Source organism: Ambystoma mexicanum, chromosome 4q (genome assembly GCF_040938575.1).
Source record: "Ambystoma mexicanum isolate Mex_15411 chromosome 4q, UKY_AmexF1_1, whole genome shotgun sequence".
Classification (NCBI taxonomy): Eukaryota; Metazoa; Chordata; class Amphibia; order Caudata; family Ambystomatidae; genus Ambystoma; species Ambystoma mexicanum.
The window spans coordinates 1,270,804,536-1,270,830,299 of record NC_090928.1 but is presented as its reverse complement, the minus strand read 5'-3'; the positions used below and the strand labels follow the sequence as shown (position 1 = coordinate 1,270,830,299).

General features: G+C 42.9%; 1 protein-coding gene across 2 annotated transcripts in view; it reads right to left on the bottom strand.

Moving 5' to 3' along the window:
• Positions 1–25,764, bottom strand: part of MRPL2 (mitochondrial ribosomal protein L2) — a 223,333-nt gene that overhangs the window by 106,536 nt on the left and 91,033 nt on the right. The window contains exons 3-4 of one of the 2 annotated variants that reach the window (XM_069608892.1): positions 18,983–19,150; positions 2,884–3,088 (exon numbers count right to left, since the gene is read on the bottom strand). In XM_069608892.1, the coding sequence (XP_069464993.1) occupies positions 2,884–2,914 (31 nt within the window). In that variant the 5' untranslated portion in view covers positions 2,915–3,088; positions 18,983–19,150. The remainder of the gene's footprint in view (positions 1–2,883; positions 3,089–18,982; positions 19,151–25,764) is intronic. The other variant, XM_069608891.1, reaches the window with a different exon arrangement.

The window sequence follows — 25,764 nt, the reverse complement described above, 5'->3', positions numbered from 1 at the left end:
TCACAATAACTAGCAGGGTAAAGCATGGGAGTGGATGACAAAAACTAGCAGGGCAAAGCAGGGGATTGTAGGAAAGGAAGGGGAGGAAAGCAGGGCAAAGATGACAAAATGGAGGAGGGGCGGCAGGGGAAAAAGTACAACACCTACATCATCAAGCCCAGGATGCTGGATGGAAAGAGAATCCTGGTCTCCAGAGGAGGCTTTGGCTTCCCTAGGGGAACAGCCAATCACGGTCAGAGGGAGGGAGGGGGCAGGGGAGAGGAGAGGTCACAGGTGTGGCAGAAAAATTGAAAAAAGGCAGTAGAATAAGAGGAAGTAAAGCGGGGGAGTGGATGACAAAAAGGAGCAAGGCAAAGCAGAGGAATGGATGACAAAAACAAGCAGAGGCAAGCAGGGGAATGGATGACAAAACGAGCAGGGGAATGGATGACCAAAACGATATGGGCAAAGCAGGGGATTCGATGACAAAAACGATCAGGGAATGGATGACAAAAACGAGTAGGGGAAAGCAGCGGAGTGGAGGAAAAAAGGGCAAAAAAGCAGGGCAAAGATGACAAAAGAGAGGAGGGTTAGCAGGGGCAAGTACAACATCTACCTCATCAAGGCCAGGAGGTAAAAGATTTTGACAACAAACATGCCACCACTGTGTCAGACTCAAACTTCTACTCCCCCACAATAATCACTGGCCACAGTGTCCATCTCAGTGTTGCAATAGTAACCGGCACTTCAGAGTCTCATTGGAAAACTCAGCTTACTTCTAGGATGGAACATTCAATTTGCGTGCCCCAATCTCTATGAAGAGCTTGAAAAAGGTCTATATGCTTAAGAGTTACAGCCCAGCTGCGTGGCCAACCCATGTAATTTTCTCACAGGACCACAACTTGCGCACTTCTTTGGCAACTATGCAAAGTAACAACCATGGATGCTACTCTTTTGCCCGCAAGCCTTGTACTAAGAAATATCCTACATGCTATCACCAGCTGGGCTCATGCACTGCATTTCCATGATGCACCTTCCATCTATTTAAACGGGTTACCTTGTCTCAAAATATGATGCTTTTCCAGACATGCAGTTTTATAATTTTCTATTCCCTACCCTCATACTTCCAAAATGCTAAACTATGCCTTTTATAATGGACCTCAACAGTATTTCTCTGGCTCTCACTAACTTCCCAAATAACCTGCAGATTTGTGCGGCGATGGACACCCTTTTAACTGAGGTTATTTTTCATTCACTTAAACAAGGACCAATCCATGCAAGGCCTCTTAAAGATACATCCTGTGGCAAATCAGTAAAAGAAGGTCAGAGAAATAATTTGTTTTATTGGAAGTTGTCATCAAAATAATTCTCTCATATGTTGGTGCCAATCAATGGAGAAATTCACTCCATGTCTCAGAATGCAGTGTTGGCCACTTGGAATCAATGCCTTTCTCATTCATAGATAGTTGTGGAACTCCAATTCTTAGAAATCAGCATGGACTTATTGTATTCAGTCCAATTGTCATTCACATACGCTTTGTGATTACAATTGCCACTTGGTGGGTTGCTACTCTAGTGCCTTTCCCTCTTCTCCCTCTGCATCTCTGGATCTTGAAGTGTCCACAGTGCTTCTCTCTTGTGGGCAGATTGCCTTCAGGGTCCTTTGTGGATTCCCCCAGCTTCTCCAGGACTTCCGGCTCCACAGGATGCATGATCTTGATTCCTTATGGGCTTTCTCCTGTGTCTCCTGCACTACAATTGCCTCTGGATATCTCCTGGGCTAATCACAACCCTCTACCCAGTATCACAGAAACCCTTGTTTCCTGGAGTCCTGACTGATGTTTCCCTAAATTCTATTAAGCATAATACAGCCAGAGGCAGAACGCTTCCATAACACCACTCTCTCTGGGTCACAACTTCTGGATACAGCACAGCCAGTGTAGCCACAGCACAATACAGTGCTCTTTGGGTCATCAATCCTACTATGTTCAGCCTTTCTCTACTCTACACAGTCTTCTTCTCCAGGTGCCCACATCTTCCCCCTGGTCTGTATATGCTCCCTTCTGAGAACTCTGAGGATGCCATGTGACTGGAAAGCAGTTGCCTGATAGTATTTCCTTGTATTGATTGGTCTATAGCTTTCTGGCCAGCCCCTTTCCCCAGCATCAGACGCCATTTTTGGATTCCATTACTCTGTCTCTCTGCAGATGTCACTACACACCACAGTGTTCCCTCGTTTCCCAGTCTACCAGCAGTGAATAGCTGTGGTTGTGCTACAAGAGTTTCACATGCGACAGATTGGTTCTCTTGTGTACAGTTTATGAGGTACCTTGCCACATCCTCTATAACTATAACTGTGTAAAGCTGGGCAGCTGAACCATTGTGTTTATATGGAGTTCAAACATTTACTTAATCTAAACAATGTCTTTGTGCCATGCAGGTGTTTCAATCGGGCAGCCAGTACTTTCAGATATGTCCATATGTTCTAACATGCCCTGGGCATACCAGATGTCCCTTTGCAAATTTCTGAGGACTATGCTCTCTCCCAGGGCAATGGAATCCTCCAACACATTCAATCGTTCTCAATGACTCCAAACATACCATTTCCTGTGCATACAGAGACACACAAGCAATATTTATACTCAGTCCATGGCAGTCAGAAACACTGATGGGTCTACACTACTGATGACCACAATGGTGAATGGTGATCATAGAGAGCAGCGATGTCGAAAATCCACTTATAGTGCTCACAGACACTACTACAGTGTTAACTCCTGTGAAGCCCAGACACTCCATACGAGCCAACGCTCCCTCATCGGTGCTCACAGACACAGAAGAGGACATTTCCTTCAATGTCACCAAGACAGACCGGTGAAAGGCTGTCTCTTTGGCACTCAGACATACCCGTGTGGTCCCTGCCGCCTGTTTTCATCATCCTGATTGGTCGGATGGTGTACTTCCTGGCAATTTTCCACACTACGTTCTTGCTGCGAGGGGCTGAAGTGAAGAATTCTCTCCATGGTTGGAGCGTGCCTGGAAAGATCAAGTGCTTTATGAGCGGCTGCAGCTGTGGTCCAGCACGGCGACACTGGGTGGAACGTCCGATTACCTGGAGAGAAACAAAACAAAGGAATTTATTTAAAAAAAATAAAAAGAAACTCTGAATAAGTTAGATATGTAAGGGATAGTTAATATCTCTGCCCACCACAGTTGCTGCTTTTCTGATCAAAGGGCGGACCACCAAAGTCGCTGATGATCAGGCCAAAGGGTGGAGAGCAACAGTCACTGCTGCTCTGGCAAAGTGTGGCAGCCACTGCTGCTCCGACCAAATGACGTACCATCACAGCCACTACTGTTCGAGCCAATGTGTGAAGCACCACAGTCACTGCTGCTCTGGCCAAAGGGTGAGCCCCCACAGTCACTACTGCTCTGGTCAAATGGTGGGCCACCAGCGTCACTGCTGCCCTGGCCTAACGGTTGAGCAACACAGTCACTGCTGCTCTGGCCAATGAGTGGACCTACCGCAGCCCTTGTTGCCCTGGCTAAAAGGTGGAGCCAACAACTGAGTCTACACAGGGATCAAAAGGAAGCTAGGGCAGCTGAAGAGCAATGCCTGCAAAAGACAAATCTTCATTCAAGGTAAAGAACATCAATAAAACAACCCAGAGACAGAGCAGGCAAATATGCTCTAGTTTAGGTTAAACACAGAGGGGTTAAAGAGATATGGGATACATTGCTCACCGTAATCTTATTTCTGATGCTTTTATCTGCTTAGATTCACCAGCTGTGCATAGGCCGACATCTAGTGGAAGCTGCTGAGTATTACAGTTGTTGTTTTCAAAACTCGAAAAGGGACGTCGACAGGGCGTGCCAGAAATCCTATCCCTAGTGTGACATCCACTGTACCCATGATCCCTCACGCGTGGAGGTCCCTTCAATTGTTATTTTTCTGACATGAGGTGTCGCGCGAGTACAGTTGTATCCAAGCAGATACGTATCAGACAAGCTCATAAGCATCCATGCGCCTTCTCTCCGAGGGGAGGAAGGGTGGGCGCATGTGGATCTAAGCAGATACAAGCATCAGAAATAGGATTACGGTGAGTAATGTATCCCTTCTGAGGCTTGTGGAATCTGCTTAGATCACATCCTGTGCATAGATTAGCGAGCAGTGGAAGAAGGAGGTGGTAGTGAGAAGGTTCATGAGCAAATAAATGTCTTAGAACCGCTTGTCCCACTTGTGTATCTGTCTTGGAATGAGTGTCAATGCAGTAGTACAGAGTGAAAGTATGTATACAGCTCCATGTAGCTGCTTTGCAAATACTGTTTAAGGGGACATTTGCAATGAAAGCCAGAGTGGCTCCAGTACCTCTTGTGGAGTGGGCCCTTGGCGTAAAAGGCAGTGTTTTATTTGAAAGGGAATAGCACAGTTGGATACATCTGACTATCCACCTAGAGATGGCATTCTTAGAGACGCAATCTCCTTCTCTGCCTGGCACTATGGTGACAAACAGTTGATCTGTTTTTCTTAGCGGTCTGGTCTTGTCTACATAGTAGAGGACTGCCCTCCTCACATCTAGTGTGTGGAGTTTCACCTCAGCAGAGCTCTCGGGTTCTTGGAAGAAGGCCGGTAGCTCAATAGACTGGTTAACATGGAATTTGGAAATTAACCTAGGGTGAGCTCATAAAACCAGTTTATCCCTATGTATAGTAAAGAAAGGATCCTGCACTGAGAGCTTGGATTTCACTGAACCTTCTTATGGAAGTGATGGCTACTAAGAAGGCAGTTTTATAAGTCAGGTGTTTGAGACTAGACTTGTGCATAGGCTCAAGGGGTGGTCTCACGACCACGTGACCTTGCTATGGGAAGTGGTGTAGGCTGACAGTCACCAGGTGTACCTTTAGCGAGTTAAACACTAACCCTGCATCCAGTAAGTGGAGCATATAGGTTATAATATTAGAAGGAGTACAATCAACAGGGCTGATTTGCTTATTCTGGCACCAAATTACAAATTGTTTCCTTTGATCATAGTAACAGTGCCTTGTGTTCAGTTTTCTTGACTCAAGATATCCATACATCTCTGTGGTAGATTTAGATGTCCGTATCGAACTCTATGACTTCAGGAGCCATGCTGCCAGGTTCATAGAGTGTGGCTGAGGGTGCACCGTTAGTCCCCCGTGCTGGGTGAGTAGGTTGTACTGGCAGGGGAGTTTGATAGGATCGCACATCGCCTGTCTGTGCAGATGTGGATACCACGGCTGTCTTGCCCACATAGGAGCAACAAGGATCAGAGTCATCGGTTCCTTGTGTAACCTGTACACCACCTTCCTCATGAGAGGAGTCGAGGGAAAAGGTGTAAGCAAACTTCCCCTGACCAGTTCATCCATAGGGCGTTCCCCTTGGAGCATGGCTGGGGGAACCTGGATGCGAAGTCTGGGCATTGACGATTTTCGCTTGGGGTGAATAGGTCTATAGTTGGAAAACCCCATTGAGAGAAGAGGTGTTCTACGACTTCTTCATGTAGACGCCACTCGTGTTCCTCTGGCAGGGGATCTCTGCTCAATGAGTCTGCTAGAGTGTTGAGTTCCCCTGGAACATGTTGCGATGACCGGAACATTTTCCGTCTGAGTTCCCATTTCCAGATTTTTTGTGCAAGTCTGGATAGATTTGGAGAGCGCGTACCCCCGTTTGTTGATAGAAAACATTGCTGTGGTGCTGTCCATCAGCACCGACAGGTTTGTTAAATGAGGTTCGAATGCCTGGAGAGCTTTCAATACTACCAGAAGTTCCAGAAAATGGATGTGGTTCTGAGCTGCAGTGTGAGACCAGAGACCCTGGGCTATGTGATGAAGGTAGTGAGCCCCCCCACCCTGCCAGTGAAGGGTCCGTTGTGACCACTGCTTGTATCTGTGGGTCATAGAAGGGTTTCCCCTTCGTCAGGATTTCTCTTGTCCACCAGCGAAGATTTTGTACCAGTGTTGGCGAAACGACCACTAGATCGTCCCACTGACCGCTTGCCTGAGACCATTGTTTCGCCAACCACTCCTGTATGGGACGCATGCGGAGGCGCGCATGAGGAACAGGTATATGCAAGATGCCATCATGCCAATTAAGCGCATTGCTTTGCGCACCCTTATCTGGCGGCTGGCCTGTGGTATTTGCAGTAATAAATTCGTTATTCTCTCCTCTGAGGGAAAGACTAATCCTTCCTCTGTATTTATGATAGCTCCAAGGAACTGTTTGGAAGTGCTTGGCTGTAGGCTTGATTTTTTCTTGTTGATTGAGAGGCCCAATTGAAAGAGGAGGTTGATAGTAGTTTGGATGTTTTGTCTGGAAATCAGAGGTGATTCCCCTGTTATGAGCCTGTCATCCAAGTAAGGGTACACTGGGATTGCCTCCCTGCGCAGGTGCGCTGCCACCACCGCCAGTACCTTGGTGAATTACCTTGGAGCCAAGGATATTCCAAAGGGCAGCACCTTGAATTGGTTGTGCTGGTTCGCTATCTTGAAATGCAAGAATCTTCTGTGCGCGGGGAACATTGAAATATGAAAATAGGCATCTTTCATATCCAGTATTGCCATGTAATCCCCCTTTTTTCGAAGTGGGATTACCTCTTGTAACGTAGTCATGCAGAAATTTTGTGGCTCGACATACTTGTTCGCAGGCCTCAAATCTAATACTGGGCGCGTCATTAGATCTTTTTTTGGCACAAGGAAGTAAATTGAATAAATACCCCCATTTACCTGGTTGGTTGGGACCACTTCTATGGCGTCCTTTAATAGAAGCGCTGTCATTTCTTCTAGAAGGATCCGCTGATGTTCCTCTGAGTGGACCTTTTGTCTCAGGGGGTTGGGGGGGTGATCGCGAGGACGTTGAAGATGTTCTATGCAGTAGCCCCCTGCTACACTGGACAGCACCCATCTGTCCGAGGTGATACCCTCCCATGCGTGGGTGAAGTTGGAAATGCGTCCTCCTTCTGGAGATGCATGGGAGGGTACCTGGAGCGGAATGTCACTTGCTCTGAGGTGGGGTGCCATCTCGAGCTGGGCCCCTGCCACGATTACCACAGCCTCTACGTTGTCCTCGTAGATAGCCCTGAAAGGTTTGTCCTTTGTTGTTGCCATAGGAACCTTGGCCTTGGTTGTATCCTGATCCCCTCTGAGAATTTTGGCCCTGAAAGCGGTGAAAATTGCCGTTACCTCTTTGCCCTGTGGGCTTGTTCGTGAGCTGACCTAAGTACTTTAGAGTGTCATACCCATCCTTTGTTGTCTTAAGTCCGTCTTCTACAGCTTATTCGAAGAGCATATCAGGTTCCACTGGCATATTAAGGTGGCCTGTGTTTATGGCCTGAAGCCTGATTGGCGAAACCATGCGTGCCTCTTTATAATAGTGCCCTCTGCGAGAACTCTCCCTGCATTGTAAAAATTTGACTTGAGGAGACAAGTAGACACAGCTCTTCTGTCTGCTGCCACCTGAGCTAATTGAGATTTAAGTGGCTCAGGTGCGGATGTTTGTGATGTCATCTTTGATGTCCTGGGTGTTAGTCTTAGCAATGCGTGTAGATGGTGCGAGTTATGGTTGCTTAGCTTATCATAATGGGGAAATGAGCATTGTTTTTTGGTTTCGCTGTGAAGTATAACATTCCTTTAACAAAGTTTTTTTTACTGAATGTATATATATATATATATATATATATATATATATATATATATATATATATGGTAGGGAACGAAAACAAAGGGACTAAACATGTGATGTCGTCAGTGATGTCATCAGTGACATTTGAGATGACATCTTTCATGGTCTGGGTGTTAGTGTTAGCAGTGCACAGGGGCGGTGGCAGGTTTGGGGGCTTAGGTTACCATAACTGTCGAATTTCAGGAGTTGTTCGGTTTTAATTTGAACCATAAAGGGGAGGTTGAGATTATTTTTTTACTGAACTGCACAGGTTTTTGGTAGGGCAACCATAATGTCCCCTCAACAAAGTTGTTTTTGTAGTGAATTTTCCAGGTTTTTGGGAGGGCAACTTAACCATAATGTCCTCTTAACAAAGTGTTTTTTGTAGTAAATTGTACAGGTTTTTGGAAGGGGAACTTAATCATGACAGTTTGTCAATGAAGGTGTTGTATGGAATATACACTGTGATGATGTGATTTTGTGAGATATGCAGTATAATCTATGTACTTGATATACATTTAACATAGAACATACAGAACCCCCTCCCTATTAAAGGGACGGACTGAGCGCCTGTTTGTGGACAGGATCAACATTACCCGAAGAGGTGGGGGTATCTGGAAATGTACTATTGTCTTACACAAAAAGTGTACAACGTAGAAGGACATAAAGATATTATAAGTAGTAATAAGTAAATATGGAAACCTGAAGATGCGAAAAGAAAAGGACACATTTAATAAGCATGTAGAATGAAATGGATTGTACATTAAAAAAAAGAAAAAGAAAAAGAAAAAAAAGGATGCCTCCATCGTAATCACTTCACAGAAACTCGGCAGCCTGGAACGAAAGTGGATGGATGCAGTAGGAAGGAGGGAGATTACATCAAAAGAGTGAGTGAGGTCATTTTTTGTATGTGTGTGTTTTTTTTTGGTATGTGGTGCAGAAATAATAATTTCTTTCTGTTGTTTTGACTCAGAAATGGCTAGTACTTTGGAGTGGCTGGAGGAGTATTTTCCTCATGGGGAAATGTCTGAAGACAGCAACAATAATGGTACACATTTCTCTGCATATGGAAAATAATGACCAGTATTTTATAGGCATTTAACATATGTATTTTTTTTTTAACAGACCAGGAAGGAAAAGAAGAAAGGGCATCAAACGAGACAGAAGATAGGATAAAAAGGATTGAGCAGAAAATGGACATATTGAACGAGAATTTTTAAAGTTTACGGGAGTTTGTGGAAGACTGTGTGAGAGGAAAAGTTTGTTACCATTGCCCCACCTGTAGCTGCCCCACTTCTCCATTCCGTAGTGAACCTTCCCCAAACGGAATATCCATCCCTTCTTCCCCTCACAAATCTTCTCCTCATAACCAGCCCGTGTTGAATCCTAATTCCCCCATATTTGTGTCAGTGTCCGCTTCCCCCGCTATTTCTTTGGAGTGAAAAGAGAGAGAGAGAGAGAGAGAGAGAGAGAGAAAGAGAGAGAGAGAGAGAGAGAGAGAAAGAGAGAGAGAGAGAGAAATGTTTTTTTACAGTAGTTGTAGTGAAAGAGTGCAAGTAAAACATTTTTTTTAAAAAGACTTAAAATGTTTGCGAACAGCGCAGCGCGCCTGTTCGACGTATCCTTAAGGAATGTGCGTGCTGTAAAGGCAGTACACCTACCCTTACTAATGTCAAGTAAGATGGACTTGATGCTTGACCGCACCATCTGTTGAAGTTGTGCGTACATAAACAGAAAGGGGCGTCCTAAGGATATTATACCTCGCCTTACCGCTTGTAAACGATATGAAACATGTTCGTAGAACACACCAGATGTCTGGGATGGCTGTAAATGAGCAAACTGGGAGTGTGTGAAGGACAGTATACCTGTCCGTATCGGGCGCAGGCAAAATGGTGCCATCCGTAGAACAGGCGCAATGGCCGGCAAGTTCGTAGGCAAACAAAATGGAGTTGTCCTAAGGACACTGGAACTGTCCATACAGTGAACATATCATGTATGCACATGCGCAGTACAACCGTAAGTATAGCGAACATCATGTGTGTCACTAACTGTCCATCTCACTTGTGTCGCACTTTGAATTAGTTTGAGAACCCGAAAACTGTTAGGACACTTGCGTGCATGCGCACGTTTGGTACTCTGCATTTGCTGTCCAGCGGACTCCCGTATCTGGCGCGGAGGTGTTCAGGACGTCATCATGTGACCGCACCCATGCTGAGCGTGTGGACTACTTGCGCAGTTTGTGTGCTTCCAAAATAACTTATAGACACAAGGCAAAGTATTGTAGAGTGTAGAAATATAATTTCACATATCCCAGACAATAGCTGACCTCAGGACTTGGTGTGTAACATTTTTGTACCGCTTTGCAGTGATGAAGACGGTCACGAGGCACACCCCTCCACCCCTACAAATGGCCACACCCCCGAGCGCATCTTCATTGTCCTTCTAGCTATAGCAGGTTGAGGTGTATTGCCTTTACTGCTGTAGTGACCAAAAGGATACTAATCGGTATGGCTTCCATGGCTGCTGTTGGTTCATTAGCCTCTGCACCACCCCCAAACCTGCCACCACCACCACCTCCCCAAGGGCCTGCAGAGAGATATATGGGTGAGGATGTAGGGAGCGAGGAAGAAGAGGAAGAGAATGAAGTGTAGGAACTCGGCACTAGGAGCACTCGCTGGGAGTCGTGGGTGTGGCGGTTGTTTTCCGTTTATGGAACGTACCAAAAGCATGTGTGAACCTGGTGAAGTGTAACCAGTGCGAGGTGGTGCTGAGTCGCGGGAGACTTGGTTCGTACAGCTTTGGTACGACAACCATGAAGCGATACCTCACTTTGTTCCACACTGCGAACATTTGTAAGGTGGTGCCATCTGAAGAGCGTAGTCGATTGAGTTCCTCCACAGCATACTCTGTGTCCGATCCTTCCACCACAAGAGACACTCCTGTGGGGGGCGCCTCCCTTCAGCTGCCTCACAAGCCATTCGCAATGCTGTTGACCCTTACCTTTCAAAAGGTGACAATAGTGTGTAAGTATTGTGATGCAGTACTCTGCAGGGGGGAGAGTTTTCAAAGTGCTTTTGAGGCTACGGTCACAGAGCACCACAAGATCTGCTCCTTACCTAAATAAAGCTCACCCTTTATCTTTCTCTGTTCACTTGCCCTTTCTTATACCCGTGGCTGGTGTCCCTTCCTTACCCTCCTTTGGCCTCTTCTCCTAGTGTGCCGTGTGCTGTGGAGCAATAAACGTGAAAACAACAAAAATTACAGAAAAGGCTCTTTTCAGAGCTGCCTTTCTCAGTTTAAAGATAGAACTATGAAGTGATGGTCGTAGACCCCGCGGAGGGGTGGAAAAGTTTGCGGACAGTCGTAAGGGAAAAAAGGGAGGGTGCAAGCGGAGCAAACACAACGAAGTGTACGCAGGGAGTAAGTGGTGGCTCTGAAGAGAGCCTTTCGGTGGTGTGTTTTGTGGGTCAAAAACTGTGGATTGGAGAAAACGGATTGTCAGATAGGTTAGTGTGAATTCAAAAGAGGTTGCAATACATTTTGTACATTGCGAAGAAAAATCTGATTGCCAGCATATGTGAGGTGGACTCCATCTCTGCGGAAAATGAAAGAGCTGTGAAACAAAATGTTTTCATTGTGGAAGGAGGACATGCCAACATCTCTTAAAAAGGCACAAACAGCCTTATTCACATTGCATCTCGCTTTCTCCATTTGTGGACCGAAAGCAGCCATATTTGTCTTCGTGCAATACGGGAAAAAAGTATTTGACAATTTGGAAACATGTCCATGAGGTTCGCAAGTCCTTCCTTCATTGCAAATTGCGAAGAAATTCCAGAGACATGGCCTAAACTGTTTCCTCCGCAATGAATGATAAGTATATCTGGAGGACACTCTGTCAGTAAAGTAAGAGAGAGGTACCAAGTCCAGCCACCTCATGCCACGCACGCCATGCCAGCGCACTTCCACATGAGGAAATCCAAGATCTGCAGATAAACTGCAGCTTTCTGCATGCACCTTCAACCAATGTATCCATGAGTCTCCCAAAATCCAGATAATCTGTTTTCGAGCATGGAAAGCCATGGCTGTGTGGTCTCCTTTCAGGGAGAAGACGGTCTTACTAAAGTGCGCCATTCAGAACACACCTACTGAACTTTATGGACCAATCCCTAGCTCTGCTCATTCTCATTTACATGCGTCTCCACCCCTGAATCCCCGTTGGCGATATGCGCTGACTGCAAAGTACCGCCATGTTCGCAGACATGTATAGGATCAGAGCGTGACAACGGTGCATAAAAGTGTTATTCCCCTTTTTACCCTTTAAGGTGGGCTCTGAAAAGAGACGTTTTTTTTTATTTTCGGCCAGATACCGTACAGACATCTGTTATATTATTTATTTGTATTTTTCGTCCTTGCTTTACTCCTACAACCATTACAGAAACTTCTCTAAAGCAAGCCTTACGTTCCAAAAGAACATCGCATTTCCCAAAGAAGATAGCGCAACACCATCTGCTTCAAAATAATCCGCATTGCTTGAAGCAATGTTATCATGGCTGCAGAAAAACATACCTGCTTGTAACATGAATGCACGCATGCCGCGATTGAGGATACATCTCCCAATAGTTTGATCTGGACAGAAAACAGAATTGTTGTCCCATTTTACTCTAGGGAGTAAAGCAGAAAAAATTACTTTCGCTGTTGGGAAGATGGTCATAAGTGCTTCAATCAACTGTGCCAAATCTGCCAACAAAGTACGTGAACTCACGTATCCCAAATGGGAAGCACCGTAGTGCAAAATTACCACATGAGGAGTGGGCATTGTATGCATGTCTCTGCAAACTTGCAGAATTGCCGCAGCATTGGCATCAGTTGTCAGCGCTCCACACCACCTCCACTCCTCTCACATCGAAATGGTGTGCCACATGCCTACTCTCGGCATAGTGTTGTAAACCATGCACAAAAATGTCTCCAAGCACCAAAACCCTGACCCTCTCCACCTTTGCCATCTTCAGTGTACGCACCGTCTTCCGACACAAAAGAGTAATGTGAACATTTGATTGGCTGATGCCTACAGTCCCCTTTCCATGCAGGATTTGCTGTAGAAACCCGAATGTGACACGCCCTACATGCGGACAAGCATTGCCTACGTGCGGCACGTAACTCTTACCCAGTCCTTCCACCCTTTCCACAGCGGTAGCAAGTCGAGTCCCTCATTGGATACAACTAAGCAGTCACACAACCATCGACCAATCACATTGAACATCGCTAATTCTAACTCCGTCATCAACATTGCACACTTGAAAATTACTGTCGATGATTCTGAATGGAAGTCGCATACGTTTCATCCTTCCGAGGTCGATAAATGAGCACCACACACCGTGGGTAATAATAAGCAGCGCTCGGATACCTGAGGGTTTGTAGCGCTATATAAAAGCCTAATTATTATTATTATTATTATTATTATTATTATTATTATTATTATTATTATTATTATTATTATTATTATTATATCATTGCAAAGCACCTACTTCACTAGCTACTGTCACTAGCTACTGTGCAAGTATTGCAAATTTCTATGTACAGTTCCATGCATGCGCACATGCACGAGTATAGAATACAGGTATGTATATTGTATTCAGAGAACATGTGCAACCCTTATGATTTAATTTAGACAAATGAATGCCGGTAAATGTGCATAGGCAATACATACCAACGCTCCCGCTTTTAAGTGCAAGATGTCCAATTTATCATTGACAAACCGCACAACTGCTTACTGTCTTCCGCATAACCTATACATACGTTGTAAGCATGCCTATTTAGGGCGGAACTCAATTTTATATGTGAAAATGTCGGAGTTATGTACTGTGTACGGGCTACAGTAATGCTACATGCAATGTAATTGTATGAGAAAAGTAAGCGCTCCCGATTGCTGTGGTGACATCTCCCTCTGAGGGTCTCCCGATTTGTCGGCATCGTGCTTTTAATTTGCAAGTAGAAAATGTTTCCCCCCCATCTACTACTGTGCCCTATCGCTTACAAACCTCTCTTCTATACATAGTACACCGTGTAAAAAACAAGGCATTTCCATAAACTTAAAATTGTTAGCAATTTTGAAGGACTTTCAAGTACCATATTGCAAATACCATGCAAAGACTGCACAGAGTGAAGTGAAATGCACACATGCACTGGGTTGAAATATGAAAGTAGAATGCTGTGACGAAAGAAGCACAATTAATGTGTGCAGTATCATCACTGCTGTAAACACACAAAGTAATTGATTTTGTTTTTTTGCACCGCAGTGAAGACTACTCTCCTGAGAATCAACATCATCTACACTGCAGATGACATATCCGAAGAAACCTGGTTATTTTGCAAAACAAAATAAGTACAGTACTACCTTTATATTGCAAGTACTCCTCAAAGAGGCTGTGTGGGTTATTTGTTTATTTTGGGCGCCAAAGCAAACATTGATTTCTAAACCATTCTACCTACAAATATCCATTTATTGAACAAAGAATAACAGGCAGAATGGCTCACAAATCCCTGTGTGTTTGGAACTCAAATAACATCCGTAATCCTTAGAAGGTTAGATTTAGAAAAGAAGTTGCTGTTGCAAGTTTATGGCATTTCGTTTATTAATAATGGTTCTCGTCACAAGTAGCCCACTTTGTACTCTCAGCTGAAGCACATTGTAGTAGTATACAAACAATAAAGTAGCGTTACCAAATGATTGCAAGAGTCCAATGCACATCAACACACCATGACAAAGAGCTTCCCCATCAGACTCATGCACACATGCACACAGCCATTGGACAACAGACCAAAGTATACCTTTTTTTTTCTTCAAAAGACACCCAAGAATGCCTACCAAAAAGCAACTCCGTAGAAAGGAACACAAAAGTAGAGCAAATAAAAATAAAAGTGCCCAATGTAAGCATCCACCTGCTGTAGAGTTTGTAGAGAATGCTGGAACAAACCAGCTAATGCAGTTGGTTAACAAAACAAAGGAAGTCTCAACTACCAAAACTGTACCTCCTCCATCAAAATGTGTCACAAAACACAAAAATGTTGTCGAAAAAACGACTACCAGTACAGCTAACAATGCTCCTAATAATCCTGATAGTGTAACAAGAACGCATAGTAAAAAAAGTATTTTATCAAAAATGTTTCGTCACAGAGTCCTTCAGAATCTACTAAGAAGAGGACCAAAATCCTCCTCACTCCTTAAAACCTACCTTAGAAAGTTAATCCTTCAAGCTCTCGTGGACAGTGCAATCCTTCTCAAAAGGAAGTTGTTCATATTAGTGATGAATAGGATGAAAGCACTAACAAAACTAAGTACTAAACTACAAAAGAAACTCAGCCATAAACAGAATGTGAACAAAAATCATTTCTTACATGTTTGTGGTGGTGAATGGAGTCACACAACAACCACAGAACCATATTTTAATGAAGAAGCATACAAACAAAATCAAACAAACAATTGCCATCCATAGCAGTGGACGAGGGTATGAGAAAATCAATACTACCATCATGGAACAAGAAACACTGCTTACAAATGTATTCCCTGAAAACTCAGAATTATCTCTCGATTCAGCAGAACCACACCGTCCAGTATACAAATGGCCGTGCACATCAATGTGTACCATTCCAAACAAAGCGTTCAAATCTTTACGTCAGTTCCGCAATCAATATGTAAAAGGTAAAGACAAAAGTAAAATGAAAGTGCTGCAAAATATGGATATTTGTCCAGTGCGGAAATACACAGGACTAAAAGGAGATTCATTAGCCTGCATTTCTGGGCCTATTTGCAAAAGCACCTTCCATGATATCAAAAGGATATCAATACATCATTCCAATGTAAGAAATCTAGTGTATAAAATATACTATGCAAAAAGTCCAGCTTCAGAATTAGGCAACTTAAATACCACTCTTCTGCATGGTACCCCCAAATACTTACAAGAAGAAATTGACCGTATTCAGAGAAAGTATTTTGGAAGTGAGAGCCACTTACAAAATGCAACAGTTTTAGAACATAGTAGCAACAATTCTGCACATAGCAACCTTCTATTACACACTTACAGAAAAGAAATAGTAAAATTTAAAAGGTCATCGGCTGAAGTACCAAACCATGTGCGTGTGTGTTGCCGCAGAACGTTTTACAAAAGGAACACAAAAAATGTGGACATAGCATACAAAATAGAAGAGAATGAAGATCCTAAATGGTTTGAATTAGCTCTCTACCTTTTAGCAGAAAACAAATATGAACTAACTGAACGCCTAATATGTTGCAGTTACTGTACTACAAAATTAGACAACAGCCACACTCTGTCACATGCTATTACAAATCATTTGGAATCGTTTCCATTACCAAAAATCCTGCAACAGCTCAATTCGTATGAGAGCATAATAATTCAAACAGTTCACCCATTTCAAGCAATTATATGCCTTCATCCAAAAACAGCAAAATTACCTTCATCTGAATTGGTGAAAGGCATTTGTGGCAAAGTAGTTTATTTGCCACTAGCTCTAACGGACAATGTACACACTCTGGGAGTGGAACGTTCAATAGAGCATTCTTTATTATTCTTGGTAAATAGAGTACCAACAAAGGACAAAAGAATTTGGCAACAATTAGTGGATTTACACAAAGTTAGACAAGCATTGCAATATCTAAAAGACAATAATGAGTACTACAAGGAAATACTTCTGCATCCTGCTACAGTATCCACTCTTTTGGACCATTACACAATTCATCCATTGCATTCCAATGAAAGCATAGATGATGCACTAGAAACTTATCAAATGCGACAAACCAAAGGGTCACCAATGAGTATATGGAAAAAAAGTATAGAAGCATGTGCTTTTCCACTGTCATTTCCTACTGGCAACGGTGCAAGATACGATGATAGACCCACTCAGATTGGGGCATCAGAATACCGTTCATTACGAATGTATTCGCAAGATCCCAGATTTAGACAAAATGTGGAATACATATTCCACCTACTCTATGAAAGTGAATTAGCAACACTATGTTACGGAGTTGAATACATTCTTAAATCTGGTACCCACTTTCAAAATATGTCAGCTACGCAGTTAATACAAAAAGTACAGGAAAAAGAGGAGGTTTTACAATCAAGTATAACAAATTTGTTTGCAAACATGCGTGGTACAAAGGAATACTGGTTCCGACGGCACGGAGACGTGCGTTGTATGATCAGAAACATTGGACCACCTACTTGGTTTTTACGCCAAGTTGTGCGGAATATGCATGGGAAGATTTACATGAGTTCCTACGCATTGCAAACAGCAACAAAAACAACATAGATACATTAACGCCTGGAGAACTTTGCTCTCTAGATCCAGTTAATGTGTCAAGATATTTCCATCATCATTTCATTGCCATGCTACACTTTATTTGCAATAAAACTGTTCCTCCCCTTGGAGAAGTGCAACACTTCTTTTGGAGAAAAGAAATCAAGCGAGAGGAGCACCACATATTCACATGCCGTTATGGATCAAAAGGTGCACCGAAATTTGGTCACGACAGTGACAGCACTGTTTTGCAGTTTATCCAATAATATGTCACTTGTGAAATCCCTTCTCAACAGGCACATGGTGAGCTGCATGGGCAGATGTTACAATTTCAAAGACACAAATGTGGCAAATATTTTATTACATAAAAAGAAGTGAAGAATCAAAATATATCAATGATTATAATGCAATCATTGCCCTATTATGGAATGCAAACATAGATGTGCAGTACATTGCAGACAATTCCACTGCAGTTGCACGATATGTTACAGCCTGCTTAACAAAAGCAGAAAAAACAGCTTCAAGACCTCTGGGATGACCTAGCATTAGACAAAACATTATCACAGAAATTGTACAGCCTAGGCATAAAAATGCTCTCATATAGAGAATATGGCACCTATGAAGCAGCAGATCGTTTAACCGGTACTGCTTTGTATGGAAAATCAGACAACCTAGTATGGCTCAGTCTTGGTCCTGCAAAATCTAGAAAAAGAGTGATAAAATCATATGAGGACAGAAACAATTGCCAGAAATGATCCCAACAGCCAAGACATTCTAAAAAACAATTTACTGGACACATACTATCTGAACAGGAGTCGCACTCTGAAAAACATGTGTCTATACCACAAAGCTCAAAACTTTGCATACAAAAATAATGTAAAACCCGATGAAAGCAAACGTAGATATAGAGTGACCGATTGTGAAAGGAGCTTAGTGAAACTTAACAAATGAAGCTTAATTAATCATGTAAAACTGTCATTAAAAACTCCTCAACAGAAAGAACTATATTCCATGTCTCTGTTACAACTTTTCAAACCACGGAGAAAAGAGGAAGACATACTAGATAACTATGACTGCTATGAAGATGCTTTCAAAGCAAAAGAAAGCGTCATCACCGATGTGAACTTTACGCAGTACAAAACAATGTTACACAATGAGCAGCAACAGGAAGAAGAACTGCAGGCCCAACAAGATCAGGCCTCTTCCGACAGTAGTCAACCTTCTGTAACAGGAAGTCAAGAACCACTAGGACAACCACTAATAGCAAATGAGGGTGAAGTAGCTATATGTTAGGCGATCCTGTGCACACCGATCCACTGCACACCAGAACACAGCTCACATTTCCCCAACACTTCCCTCCAGGGTTCGAGGCTCATGTGATTCGGTTTACCCAAAGGACCGAAAGCTCCGTACCAGCTATGGTGTACAGACTTGATTGCAACCCTTCCTGCACTGGCAGTTGCCATGGAGAACATACAGCAGAAGGGGCGGCGTTACATCTCCACGCCGATCACGTGATCCAGAGTGGCGTTCATCACGTGACCTTGGTGGACGTCACATGACCCAGAAACGCACAGTATATAAGGCTTGAGACACGGAACACTCATTGCTTCTCAGCTGTCTTCAGACCCTGTTTGGCGTTACGTTTTGCTTTGCTGTTACCTTGATCTCGGAACTCTATCTTGGACTCCTTTGGATTACCCCTTTGTACCTTTGCTTGGAACTGATTACCTATTGCCGGATTTTGGACCCGTCCCTGACTTGCCTTTGGATCATCCCTTGGTATCTTGCTGAACTTCTATGCCATTTCCCTTTTTGCGATTCAAGTCACGCCTACAGTCCTACAGGTGGCTTCTCCTGCATCCACACTTGTCTGCGGTCCTCTTGTTCTAGGGACCGCCTCATCTGAGTCTCGAACCTCCCTCCTAGGTCTCCTGGGTTTTCCTAACACCATATAGGTAAGGCTATTCAGATCCTTTGGTTGATGTGATATATTGTAATTGCCTGGTACTTAACCTCGTTCTTTTTAACAGCAGCATCGGTGTTCCAGAGGTTCCGTGGATCCGGGAAGTAACATCTCCCACCTGTGGCCCCAAAGGTCGCACAGCGGGTTTCTTTCAGTTCCCCTGTGCGTCACTTGAGGACGGAGGTATCAACGGTCTACACGACACTCAAGTCAGAACACTATGGCAGAAGTAGAAAACACCATTTATCAGTATCAAGAAGATACAGAAGACTTAACTGTACAACAAGCAAAACTTAACAACGATCAGCGCACCATTTTTGAAGACGTAACAAAACAAATTGTACATGGTGTACAACATGAAAATAAAGAATGTACGTGCCAAAATTACAAACCTGTACTGCTGTACGTCAGTGGTGAAGCTGGATCAGGGAAAACATTCTTAATCAAAATCATCAGCAAGTTCCTTCAACAATTGACAAACAACAAACTGTCAGCTGTTGTAACTGCCCCCACAGGTTTAGCTGCCTACAGCATAGGCAGTGTCACTTTACACCGATTACTACTGCTTCCAGTAGAGCATCAAAATAAATTAGACTACTACAAACTTTCTGCAGAAGCTGTAATGGAAATACGCAGAGTATTGAAACAAATGAAAATGCTACTAATAGATGAGGTGAGCATGGTCTCCAACTTAATGTTGGCTTTGATTCATCTGAGATTGCAAGAAGTACTTAAAAGTAACAACGAAGAACTCTTTGCAGGGAAACACATTATCGTTTTCGGAGATCTTCTACAATTGACACCAGTGAAAGGAGAACCAATTTTTAAAACCTTAAGCCACAAACTCTGCCAGAAAACTGTTGGTAGCATAGGTAATGTTAACCTTTGGCAACATTTCCAATATAGAGAATTAACTGAGAACATGCGGCAATCTGCAGATCTCAATTATGCCAACATCTTAAAAAGTATTAGAGTAGGTGTATTATCCCAAGAAGCACAAGTTGTATTGAAAAACCAGCGCATGCATGCACTTTATGGCGACAATGCATGTGCAACTGATGTTATGGAACAAATAGCGCACAAAAATGTCAATTGTATGGCCTTAATGCCAACTCTTGTAAGCTGTTTCAAATTCAATGGAACAATGTTAAATAAAGAAATGCAACCAATACTGGAAATTAGCACCACAGACAAACTAGACGTACATGGTATGACACTACCCATGTGTGAGCAAGCCACAACAAGACTAAATAGTTTAGAAAATTCAATCTCCAAAACAGATGGGTTGGAAAAAATATTGAAATTATCCTTAAATTGTAGAGTAATGCTTAGACGTTACCTTGACGTAGAGCAAGGGCTAGTTAATGGAGCACTGGGCACAGTTGTTGGCTTTCAATCATACCCATGTGATAGCAACATTCAGTTTGTCAATATTCAGTTTGATAAAGTTACAGAAGTGAAAAGGATAGGGTGCTCAATTGCTCGATTCCTTCTCTTCAAAGACATGTATGTAGGTAGAGAGCAATTTTCTCCAACTCTTGCATATGCAGTTACCATTAATAAATCCGAAGGTCTGACCCTAGACAAAGCATTGATAGATATAGGAAACACAGTCTTTAAGGAAGGCATGAGCTACGTAGCATTATCACGCTTACGTACACTTGGCAGTCTATTGCTAATGAACTTTGATGCAAGTAAGTCAAAGCTGATATTCATTGCATTCTAGAATACAATAGATTGTGTTCACTGTACACCCCTCATCCGAAACAATACCCTGTTCCAGATAAAGTAAAACGTGGTAAAAGAAAACTAAATTAAACAGAAATGCAACAAAATCCAACAGAAAATTCCGGAAAGAAAAGAAAAGAAGCTAAAGTTTCATCAATTACCGCAAACATAGAAGAACCTATTAGGGAATGTAAACCAGGGACGTCGGCAAAGAAGCAACAGAAATTCAGAAAAATGCACTCAGATACAGAACTTGCTGGACCATTCAAATTTGCAAATTAAAGTGGGGTAGGTTGCTATGGAAATGTAGCAATGAATATTCTATTTCAATTGCCACCAATTGTTAACAATATTTACCAGCACAGTACAGACCAATTGTGTTTGCAAATGTTAGTGCTGCATAGAAATGCAACAAGCAATCCTGACAACACATAGTGTTCATGGAGTAAGGCAACAATTGGACGACTGTGTTGGAATGGTGAGATTCACTATGAACTCACAAGAAGATCCACAAGAATGTTTAATGTACATACTATTAGTATTGGAAAACAAAAGCATACCTGTATATGAAATCTTCCAGATTTTGTACATGTGGAAACATACATGCACTCTCTGTAGCAAAGTGATACAGGGAGCAATCCCAAATGAGCGATTTGTGTATGTTTCCATACCAAATTGTGAGAGCATTCCATTTCAGCATCTTGTATAAAATGCAAACCATGGCAGATTATGTACTATTTTGCAATTGAGACAATCGCTCCACCTTACTGATACAATCACATAGTGCCTATGCTTCTACGTTATAATGCAGATGGTACCAAAAACAACTGCAAACTGACTGGATTCACACACGGTCAAGTGTCACTTGGAAAGAAAACCTTTACAACAGTAGGTATAATCTACCATGCAGGAGCTGCAACCAATGCAGGTCACTACACTGCATACATTAAAAAGAATTGTGGATGGTTCGAATGTAATGATAGCACCATTACTCTAAAGCAGAGATTGCCAGCTAATCTTACAAATGGGTATTTAATTTTCTTAAAGCCAAAATTTATGAAATAATGTGCATTTCAAGATTTTTTAAAAAAGTATGTGAAAGACTACAAACAGTTAGAATACGCCAACAGTTATCCAACTACCCAAGTGGATGTAAGAATGACACAAATACATGAATGTCACAGATCATTGGTAACAAATGGACAGGTAGAATACGCCTACAGGTATCTAACTGTTGGTAAAAATCGGCAGGAAGGCAACAAACATAACATTAATCAGAAAGATGAAGGAAACACTCAAAGGAAACAAGTAAGTAGTTAGTACCATAGTAAATGAAGGTTTTTTTTAATCCGACAAGGATTTTTTTTTTCCAAGACCCAGGGATTAGAAAAGCAAACGCAGAAACTGAGCGCAAAGCACAGTACACTGGTTTGTAAACTAAATATGAGGGTAAAAAAAAAGGTAAATTGTCTATTAAGCAATGTAGTACATTTTCAAAAAATGTAAAGACTAACATACCTGTTTCTTTTATCACAGAAATGGAAAAAGGGATACTTCCGCCAAGTACGATAACCATTTAAAAATTGTATGTGGATTCTGCGCAAAGTAAGGAGTAAGTATATTGGCAGTCATCATGGTGGCGTACTAATGAATATAATAATAGCCATCAGGAAAAGTAATGCAATCACGGCATGTTGTCAATTTCAATGTTGGCTACCACTACGCATGTGCTTTCAACAGTTAGAAGTTTCCTGTCCACTGCATGGACTGAAGTTCTATCGTTATTATATCCCTCATTTTCTCTGCGTACAAGCTGTCCATGGAAAGTACATCATGAAGACCGACCACCAGAACAAATGCATTGATCACCGATGTCTTACTGTCTGAACCTTTCCCAACACAGCAAAAGAGTTTTATAAATAGAGCATATGTATGCTGGTTGTTGCTCGGCTTTCGGCGGATCCAAGATGTTGGGCGCATCCAAACAATCTGACGCAGAACACGTCTCGCAGCAGCCAATGGGAAGAGACGTCACGTGTCCGCGGTCATGACGCCAGCCCCTTAGCCAATTGGTATCTTGTCCATGGACTGAACAGAGAAGTGTGACCGCGAAGCGGACATAGATATCACTAATTTTTTCAGACCTACTTTTTGATAATTTTAAAGAAAAGTACTGCACAGAAGGTCACCAAATTTACAAAAGCATGCTTTCTGGACCAAGCCCTGTACCGGCTGCAGATTTTGTGAAAATCCGTCCAGTGGTTTGATCTGTAGCCGTGCGCAACGTTTTTCCCCCATTCAGTCTATGGGAAAAAAAGACGTTTTGGGACCCCCCCCCTATAACTTTTGCCCCCCTGGACCAAACATCTCCACACTTTGCAGAAAAATTCAGAGTGGGCCATATATTTTTATTCCAAAGTTTGGTGATGATTCGTCCAGGGGAGCAAAGTTATAAGCCGGCCAAAAAGTGCTCTTCCTATGGAAACAGCAACTTAACCATAATTACACGGTCACTACCGTGTAATATATATGTATTACCGGAGACTATTCAGGGAGGAAGCATTCAAATATGTAGGGCTAAACAACCAGGGTTTATCAGCACATGGCAAGGACTCGGTCACAGATGGCTTTACAAATTCCCACACCCCAAGAGATTGTTCAGGGTTATTCATTGCTACAATATAAATTGGTACTGTATGTAAGTGGTTTATCTCACCGGTAGGCACTTGAATGACTGCTGTGATGAATCCTGCAGAGTCATCACCAAATCCCAGCCTAAAGTCTCCTCCCATGCCGCCAGGGTAAGGCAGCTGTTACCTGATCCTAATCCTGGGGGAGTTATCAGAGGGAAGGATCACATGGGAGGAGACAACTATCAGGGGAATTAGTGACTCCGCCAGGAGAGACGGGTACTTCTAAGGATGAAAGTGAATTCATTCATTCCCAGATACCTAATAGCATTTTATCAATGTACCAGTCCCACCCATATGACTACCCACAGAACCTGTCATGGGAAAGCATAAAGATAGAATAAGGATGGTGCCTCAAGGGTTCAAGACTGCCCTAAATAGAAATCCTCACTCCAATGTGGAATTACTAACTCTTTTCAGAACCTCTCATTACCCTAATAACATAGTACATAAAGCAGTCTGAATGAACTGAAAGCAACATAAAACAAACCAATGTCACACAATCCTATATGGGCGTCAGTTCCCATAATGCGTGTGGTACTCATACAAGGAAGAAGGGTTCAGAAGCAATGATGATTCAGAATGTTGGCTATTCGAAGGTGCAGTCTACTTGCTGCAGACAAAGGCACCTGCGCTGGATATTTAAATCCCAAGATGAGGCACAACTGCAGGAAGGAGGTGAATGAGACGAAGTAGGCTGAGGAGTTACTAAAGGCCATGCGGGAAGCGTAACTGTAAACTCACAGGCACTTGCAGTTATGGTCAGCTAAAGGTGAACAGTTTTTCCCCTTTCAAACAGAAGAAAGCCAACCACAAGTGGCAGATTCCTGTTTTAAGATGAGCTCGTAGGAGTCAAGAGATGCTTCTGCGCCGATAGGAAGCCAAAGGCAGGAAACACAATACCAAAATAGAAATACACGATTAGAGCGGCTGAAGACAAATGTAGCCATTTCCCTCTGAAGAAAGGCATTCACTAGAATGAGGCTTTAAAGGGGTCAACAAGCGAATGTCATGCTTTGCTCTTGTCCCTACAGGGAGCACATTCACTGTAAGGTAAATATCCAAGAGGTGAAGACGGTACCTGTCAATCGAGTTTTCACATAGGTAAATCATGTGTGCAATGCAAACCGAAGCACAAGAGCAGGTTCAGACTCTAGACTTTCTCTCCAGACCGAGGAAGTGACGCACATAGTACATGTAGGCTAAGTCACGCGTGTTAATATAAAAAGCACAACCGACTAAGGTTAAGGGTATCGGCAGCAGGCAGCCATGAGCAGACCACAAGATCGTGGGGGGCTGGAGAGAGCAGTCGATAGCAGGTCAGAGCAGCAAGCCCAGGAAATAATGAGTTTCAAGCGTGTTGGTTAAACCTTTTTTGCATATAATGAGACTGAAGACTGCTTTATTATTTCACTCCACTCTTGATCATACCATAGTATAGCTTAGACAAACATAACCTGAACTCCATGATCGCTCAAGCTGGTGTTTTAAAATGATGAATTGTACTTCATCTTTGTTCAATGCGAATCATTTTTATAGCTTATGCAATAATGCTTTCTCTATATCCGACAGTATGGTACGTTTTTGCTGCTCTAATCATAGCAGGTGTAATGATGATCAAATCTGGTAGAAACCAGAGATAATATTAAATATATTGACTTGTTACCTTCCAGTGTCAGCTTCATATTTTTGAGTAATGCGTCATAATAAGGTCTCTCTGAGTCAAAACGAACTACACAATATTTTCGGCTGTATTTTGGTCAATTATGACAAGAGGTGCAAACACTCAGGGAAACTGTCAAAGCGCTAGGCCGGATCCCATGAGGGTCCTCTGATCATGACTTAAGACTTTGGATTCTGTGGGCACGCCACACTGCCCTACCTAGGATCGAGGGGGGGCGAGCAAGGAATCATGCCCTAAGGGGCAATTAAGTCAAGTGACGCAAAAAAGTTCTATGGTCCACAAGCCATTTTCCTATTATAGTGGCACTCTGGATGCAGTGATGTAAGGGCAGTTCGCATGCGAACAAGCATTAGCAGCTGCTGCCTTTGCCATAGGGAAAAGCTCTACGATCATAATGGCATGTTCAGTCACGGTGTACGTAGAACATTCTTTGTTTGCCATCCTAGAACAGTCCAAATCCACCCGAACGACATAAGGGTCATCGGCATATAAGATTATCATCTCTAAACCCCATATTCATGTGGTTCGGTCTAAAACGGTGAATCCTGACACCTTTTTAACAGATATGCCCACAACAGAGGCCTTGACAGCACAGGACTGTGCCACATATGAGGGGGGAGGAGAATGACACTCCCAAAGCAAGGGATTGTGCATTGACAGAGGGTGAGGTACTTTTTCGTTGACAGGTCCTCCACAATTGATCAGGAGGATGGACAGAGACGGACAGGGG